This window comes from Zea mays, chromosome 4 (genome assembly GCF_902167145.1).
Source record: "Zea mays cultivar B73 chromosome 4, Zm-B73-REFERENCE-NAM-5.0, whole genome shotgun sequence".
NCBI classification, from domain to species: Eukaryota; Viridiplantae; Streptophyta; class Magnoliopsida; order Poales; family Poaceae; genus Zea; species Zea mays.
Window position 1 is genome coordinate 124,256,353 of NC_050099.1, and position 7,562 is coordinate 124,263,914.

Consider the following 7,562-nt stretch of genomic DNA (forward strand, 5'->3'; position numbering starts at 1 on the left):
CAGTTAACCTAAGAGACATTATTAACCACTCATAAAATGACGAACTTAGTTTTAAAGGCAATTTCATGTTCATCTCATAAAGTCATATGAATCTAGTGGTAACCACTATGCAAGTAAGTTTTTGAGAAAATAAGGGGTCATTTGGAAGCGCTCCGCTCCCAAATTTCGTGGAGTGAATTCAAGGTGCACTGCCAAATGGTCAAAATAACAACTAATTCAGGTGGGGAGCAGGCAAGAATCACTTCTCCATTTAAACAGGGAACCCGAAGCTAAAAACAGCTTCACCCAGCTCTCTGTTATATTATGTTGGGGAGCAAGAGAGAATCAATTATCATCAACTCCCAACCCTGCTCCCACCTAGGAGTCCACTAGAATCACTCCATCGGAGAATCAAGGAACAAAGTTGAAGAATCATGGAGTGGAGCTTTCCTAAATGGAGGGCCTAAGATAACCACTTAACTCATCAAGCATGTATTTTAATCTAGGAATGGGGTGGACATATTACTTGATGGAAGGATTAGGTCCGATCTTCCGAAAGGTAAGTTGATTGAGATGGAGATTTTTACGTTAATGATCTAACGCTCTAAAAGAACGAATCCTCATAATCACTACACTACTGCTCTATTGATAAGACTCCAAACGGACACCTCATCGCAACCACTACACCATTGTTCTGTTAGTGTATCTAGACAATAATTAGAATAATTTGGATATTTTATTATCTTTCGAGAGCTATTTTTTGAAGCTTCTTGTTATATTTTCCGTTAGCTCTAAAAATTCTACTTGCTCTCATTGGTTTGAATTGGACCTGACGATCACATGAAACCTTAGGGCTTGTTATGTAAATGAACCTGCTCTTCTGAAGTAATAAAGAGCAAACTCTGTTCCAAAAAAAAGATGACTTCTTTCCATTTTCTAGCAGGCTGGGCAATTCTGGAAATAGACACGCGTATATAGTTCAGCCCAAATGTTCAATTTGGCCCATAAAAATTGAACATTGTTTTCTGATGGGCTAAGAGAACTAAAGATCATGCTCGTTTTGGCCCAGTTCATTTAACCCTAACCTTAACTTTACTTGTCCTCTTGTTCCTCCGCATCTCTTGCCATCCGCTGGAGAAGAGTCAATCGCGGCGGCCCCGTTCAATGGTCTCACGACGGCTACCGTGAACACGACGACGCACCCGCGCGAGATGGCGACCTCCTCGGCGTCTATCTATGGCTTGGTTGCTGGCGAGGCTAGTGGCGATCTTGTTGCCCTCCCTCAGGCGGGTGAGTCTTGCGGCGGGCGCAAACACAGCGGGTGAGCTAATGGCAGCCAATGCAACCGGTTAAGGGCACACGTCCGGCAATGGCGCCCCGTACTGTAGTGCCTATAGTGGTCAGCGCCAAGCCCTATCAGGTACGTATCAAATCCACCCCTCACGAGTCTTTGAAGATTAGGATTCCTGATAAAGGGTGGTGTTTGGTGTTTTCGTGAACTGGGGGTTCCTGAATTTATTATTATTTTTTTGGGGGGAAGAACTGGTTTGTCAAACTATGGTTTCAGGAATTGAATTTGGTCGTGATTTGCTAATCCCCTCATTGTACTTGCTGTTATTCTCTACGTTAGACATGAGCCGAATCTCAATTAGGCTTACGGCCCGTTTAATTTGTTGGAATTGCATTTTAATAATTATAATTTAGATAAAATTAATTAAATGCATATATTTATACATATAATATATTTATATATTATCTTAAATAATATGAGAGAGATAATTATATACTACATATATGTTATAGCGAAGCAAATAAAAGAGTGTATTATAAGTTGTAATCGAAAAAATATCATGTAAACTTATAAAATCAATTTCCGTCTTTCACCATATGAATTTGAGATAGTCTTATATGATAACTTTAGAAAAATGGTGCATGCCACGTCTAAAAGAAAATAGTCTATTTCATTAATAAGATTTTAATTTCTAAAAATGAAAGGAAACAAACGGGACCTTAAACTAATTAACCCTAAGCAATTGAGTCTTTATAATTTGTCACAGTTGGTGGGTCAGTTTGGGAATTTGGCACAGTGGAAATGCAGTGGAGGTCCACGGCCAGAGCCGGCCGGTGTTTATTTTAATAAGGGTGGTGTTTGGGGTTTTCGTGAACTGGGGGTTCCTGTTTTTTTTTTTGTGTGTGTGTGGGGAGAACTGGTTTGTCGAACTAGGGTTTCAGGAATTGAATTTGGTCGTGATTTGCTAATCCCCTCATTGTACTTGCTGATCTTCTCTACGTTAGACATGAGCCGAACCTCAATTAGGCTTAAACTAATTAACCCGAAGCAATTGAGTCTTTATAATTTGGCACAGTTATTAGTGGGTCAGTTTGGGAATTTGACACAGTGGAAATGCAGTGGAGGTCCACGGCCAGAGCCGGCCGGTGTTTATTTTAATATCTTGTCACGTGAACCCTGTCACCTTCTCTGCAGTAGGCCATGTGCACACCAGTACCGCGGTGCCTGCTGCATGCTCCTGCGCCCAACGCCAAAGGAAAAAAAAGGAATACGGTCTACTACTAGAGTAGTAGTTCTCCATTCATCACTTTGCACTTTGCAGTCGATCTCAGCCAGCCATCCTCCTGCAGTCCTGCTATCGTCACCCTGCAGGCTCTTTCTTGATTCCGAGGTCAGCAACAACTTTTCCTGTCTCTCTTTTCCAATCGCTTTCAGTGAAAAGGATCTGGCAATTCCAGGTAAACTTGAGTAAAGAGAAATGCCGAGGTTAGTTCTAACTTCATACTGATTTGGTGCCATTAAGCTATGCGCGACAAAAGTGGGGAACGGTGAAAAGGGGATTCATATTTTTGGTTGGAATACAAAATTACTGTAGTCTATACTGTTTTTTTTGTTGCTCTCTGCGAGTTTTTCAGAACAGGAAATTCAGAAAAATCTGATGCAGAGTTTTTCCAGGTCTGGATAAATCTTGGATCTGGAGCCCAGACTCGCTCTCATGAACTCAGGTAACAGTACATAAATCTGCAACGCACGGACTTGTTCTTCTGAACTCACCTGCCTGATAGCGCTTAAATCTGCAATGTGATGGCGGTCAGACTACACCACCAACAAGGGCGCCAACGGGCGGCCGCATGGCAAGAAGAATCAAGCGTTGGCTCGGCCCAAGGCGACGCCGTCCAAGTGGGACGACGCGCAGAAATGGCTTGTGGGCATGTCGAACGGCCACGCGGACGGAACCCACGGTGCCAGAGTCAAGCCTAGGAGCTCTAACGCCGACGACAGGCGCCTCCTCGGCTCGGCCTCGCAGAACGGCCGCGTGTCCTGCAGCAGCGTGGATGGCGCCTTGGAGTACAGCATGGTGGTGGCCGCGCCCTCGACACCGCCGCAGGCCGCCGAGGGCGGCGGCGACATGGAGGAAACCAAGAAGATCGACTGCATGGTGCAGCTGCATGACTCGCCCCAAGCGGTGATGCGGTCCGTGTGCCTGCGGGACATGGGGACGGAAATGACCCCCATCGCCAGCAAGGAGCCGTCCAGGACACCCACGCCCCGGCGCGCCTGCACGCCCGTTGCGCTGAGCCCGATGGCCTCAAGGTCGTCCACCCCGGTGAGAAGACGCCAGGAAGGGCCCGTGGGCGTGACCACGGCCATTGTAGCAGGGACGCTGACCGAGCAGGTAGCGGCAGCAGACGAGGTCGCTTGCGTCGGGGACGAGCGCCCCGTGGCTGGTCATGTGCCCAGCGTGAACTCTCTGGAGTCTCGCGCGGCAGCCTGGGATGAGGCTGAACGGGCCAAGTTCATGGCGAGGTGGGAATTATCATTCTTTGTTTATAAGTATTTTCTTTTGTTTTGTGCCAGTAGCTCTGATTTCATGGTTTTCTTCACATCTGCCATTTACTAGGTGCGATTGTTGCCTTGGCTTGTTTCAGGTATAAACGTGAAGAGGTAAAGATACAGGCCTGGGAGAACCATGAGAAGAGAAAAGCCGAGACAAAGATGAAGAAAATGCAGGTAATGCAACCGTTTACCTTGTCTGGTTCTGCAATTATTAGTGGCGCCACCTTATTTATGCATGGGTTTAAGACTCTTTTTTGATTGATCTGCAGATGAAGGCTGATCAGATGAAAGCACGGGGCCAAGAGGAGCTGTCCAACCGGCTGGCCACCACGCGTCGGATGGCTGAGGAGAAGCGGGCGAGCGCTGAGGCGAAGCTCAATGAGCGTGCGGCCAGGACATCGGAGAAGGCCAACTACATCAGGAGGACTGGGCACCTGCCGTCCTCCTTCAAGATTTCTTGCTTGTGCGGCTCGAGCTTTGAGTAACAGAATAACAATTATTAGTCCAAATAATACAATGAAGATAGTCCAACTCAACTTCAAATTCTTCCTCTTCAACATGGTGCTTCTCATTCTTCTACCTGAACGATGACAAATATGTGGTCTCTATTTTTCTCTTATGATGGATTTATTAAATTTTGTGCAGTTGAGAATAAACAATATACCCCCGATGGTCTAGCCAAAATACGCCTGAATTGTACATGTTAATTATGCTACAATTTGAATACTTATGTAGTGAAACTCTACAATACAATCTACAACAACGTAAAACTGTGTTTTGTAAGGCTATACGAAAGCCTAACACCCCTGATAGTCTAGCAAAGAAAGAAAGAAACGGTGATCTACATGTCACAAAATGAGTGCACTTCTTCTATTCAAGAGTACGATTATCACCTTAAAAGCTTGCGGATGAATCGACTTAGGAAGTAGGAACTGTACAGGGTTATATGCGGTTCACCATGTTGAAGCATCACAGAAGTAGCTCAGAGAGCATTTGGTTCATCTGTGGACCAAAGAAGAGTGATACCCATGCATAGTTGCTCCATGAGAATTAGTAAAAAGTATCAACTCAACAAGACATCGACAAAACATCTAGAAGTCTTCTAACTCTTTGTTATACATATTTATTTTTGATTAGTTCAAGTATTTACATCCTAAGGATTGCCATGCTAGTATAGGGTTGAAAATTAGAGTGGCAAATCTTTATCACACATTAGGCACTTGAGTGAACATGTGTTCGTGTTTACAATTGAATTTACACAAGAAATTTTAGGAAAGTTCAATACATCCCTCTTTTAAGCATCGTGGTCCTTTCACCTTCTACTAAAAAACTTCCATAGCACCAAAAATATCATCCAAACCCTTTGAGAAAAGTCCAGTAGCACTCTCAATATGTCCTACTTGAGGAGCATACATGATAATTAAATTTAAGACTAAATCACCCAAGACAAGTGTAGGAAACGGTGACGCCTAAGAGGGGGTGAATTAGGACTTCTAAAAACTATCTCTAAACTAGGCCACAGTTAAATTCTAGAGCAAAACCTATATAAATAAATGATCTAGAATGTGTAAACTAGGTTTTGTCTAAGTGTAGTTATCTCTAGCGCAAAGACTAAGTTTCAATCTAAATAATCTAACTAAAAAGACAAGATTGAAACTTAAATATTTAATATAAATACAGAAGGTAAAGAGCAAGATAGAGATGTAAACTCTAGTGGATGACGCCGGTATTTTTATCGAGGTATCCGGAACCACGCAAGGTTCCGACTAATCCTCGTTGGTGCCCCTACGTAAAAGGTAGCCCACGCGAGGGTCAAGCACCATGGTCGAGTAACTCCGTAGAGAGTCGTGGGCCTCGTTCCCTCCGGTACACGGTGGCGGTTGTGACACAAACGCGGTTGTCACGGTCTCGCAAGACTCTCGCCCCACTCAGTACAATTACAACGGCTCGCGCAAGAGCCGATGGGTTGTGTGGTTTTTCTAAACTCACTCAACTAACTAGGATTCACCTAGAGCAAGCGCTAATACGGTCTAACTAACCTAAGCACTTCGTAAAGCACCTACGCTAATCAACGAGTGATTCTATTAAGCACTTGGATGTATGAGCACTTGAAAATGTCTACAATATGCCTTATTATGTTTCTTGGGCTCCCACACCTTCAAATGGCTGGTTGGGTGAAGTATATATATAGGCCCCAACTCAATTATAGTCGTTGGAGAAAAGCTGCAGCTCTCTGCGGCACACCGGATAGTCCGGTGGTGGGCATCGAACAGTCCGATGCGCTGTTTGGTGCGCCACTAGCCATTGGATCTATCAGACAATCGTTGGTGATGTCAGCCTTTGCACTGGACAATCTGGGCTCTCCTCCACAGTGTCACCAGGAACTAGTCGTTGGGCTACATTTCCCTAGTGCACCGGACAGTCCGTCGTGTGGCACCGGACACTCCGGTGCCCTCGACCAGACAGTCCGCTAGTGACAACACTTTTCTTCGTTTCTTGGACTTTGCTTGATACTTGTTGATCGTCACTTGTGATCTTCATAATGTCTTCTTTCGAGGTGTTGCTTTCCTCAATGCCTTAGTCCAAGTCACTTTAGCATCCTGTGAACTACAATAAAAAACACTAGCAAACACATAAGTCCATAGGCTATGTTGATCATCAAACACCAAAACCATTTAAGCCAAATGGTCCAGGGTCCATTTTCCTTACAATCTCCCCTTTTGGTGATTGATGACAACACAACCAAAGCAAGCAAATATAACAAACATTTGCTTTCCCATGTTGCCTGGGTTTTACACTCTACAGAGGTTGTACCCTGTACCCATAAGTCGTGTATCCCATGTTGCATGGGTTTGCAAGGCCCTTAGACACTGCCGAGGTGAATGGCTAGGGATCCACTACGAGGCCTTTACAAAGTTCCACTAGCTTCAGAAAACCCGCTACAGTTTCTAGGAAGAGCAATGCAGGAATCCCCCGTCTGACCGCATCGCAGCAAAATCAACACGGGAACCTCCCTACATGCCTACTCCCCTACTACCCTTGCCCTATCGGGTAAGGTAGTTCTCCACTAGCTTTCCTAGTTAGTCAGTCGAGGGCGTTCCATTCCACCCTTGTGGTGGCACATGTTTCTCAAGTTAAGTTACATGTTCCAATTAAAATAATAGTCTTATCATGAACAGAAATAGAACAATAATAAAGAATAATCATGTGTAATAGTTATCTCAACACCCAAAACCATGTATAGCAATAGCAATGACTACCCAAAAATTCTGGGTAAACAAGGTGAAAACATAACCAGACTAGGGCGACCTATTGGGTCCCATCAAAATTAAGCTTATGCATGAATAAATGATTATAAAGAACATTATTGGGTAATAAAAGTGGTCAAGGGCACAACTTGCCTTCAATGAGCTCCTGCTCAGCAACTTCTACCTGCTGAACACCCGAATCCTCGGCCACTGGCTCTTCTACTCACCACAACATAAAAACAAGGTACAAGGGATAAATTAACATCACACCAAACATGAATACAAAATCCATATTAATAATCTACATGTCGTAACGAGATCGTAGGAAAAAGAATTACTAAATTCGGAGTTACGGATTTTAAGTTATGATTTTCCGAAGTTCTTAAGTATTTGGTACAAAATTAATTATGTGATAAATTTTAATATGATTTTCATACGAGAACAGTGTTACTCAGTGATAAACAATATTATTAACAAATTATAGGAAC

General features: G+C 43.9%; 1 protein-coding gene across 8 annotated transcripts; it reads left to right on the forward strand.

The window, feature by feature from the left end:
- The first annotated feature begins 1,053 nt into the window (after positions 1 to 1,053).
- Positions 1,054 to 4,487, forward strand: LOC100283369 (uncharacterized). 8 transcript variants are annotated; one of them, XM_008679070.2, is made up of 6 exons: positions 1,054 to 1,399; positions 2,465 to 2,841; positions 2,945 to 2,994; positions 3,085 to 3,796; positions 3,919 to 4,000; positions 4,096 to 4,487. In XM_008679070.2, the coding sequence occupies exons 3-6, from the start codon at positions 2,985 to 2,987 to the stop codon at positions 4,309 to 4,311; spliced, it is 1,020 nt and encodes a 339-aa protein (XP_008677292.1). In that variant the 5' UTR covers positions 1,054 to 1,399; positions 2,465 to 2,841; positions 2,945 to 2,984; the 3' UTR covers positions 4,312 to 4,487. The 8 variants fall into 8 exon arrangements, with proteins under 8 accessions (XP_008677292.1, XP_008677293.1, XP_008677294.1 ...); XM_008679071.2 differs by having other exon boundaries at positions 2,465 to 2,755; NM_001412491.1 differs by having other exon boundaries at positions 1,106 to 1,399; positions 2,465 to 2,660; positions 4,096 to 4,485.
- Positions 4,488 to 7,562: the final 3,075 nt, after the last annotated feature.

Bases quoted from the DNA above. Each gene is read 5' to 3' on its own strand.
- LOC100283369 (XM_008679070.2), top strand. The intron at 3,797-3,918 runs GTGGGAATTATC...GGCTTGTTTCAG, and splicing joins CGGGCCAAGTTCATGGCGAG to GTATAAACGTGAAGAGGTAA. The intron at 4,001-4,095 runs GTAATGCAACCG...ATTGATCTGCAG, and splicing joins CAAAGATGAAGAAAATGCAG to ATGAAGGCTGATCAGATGAA.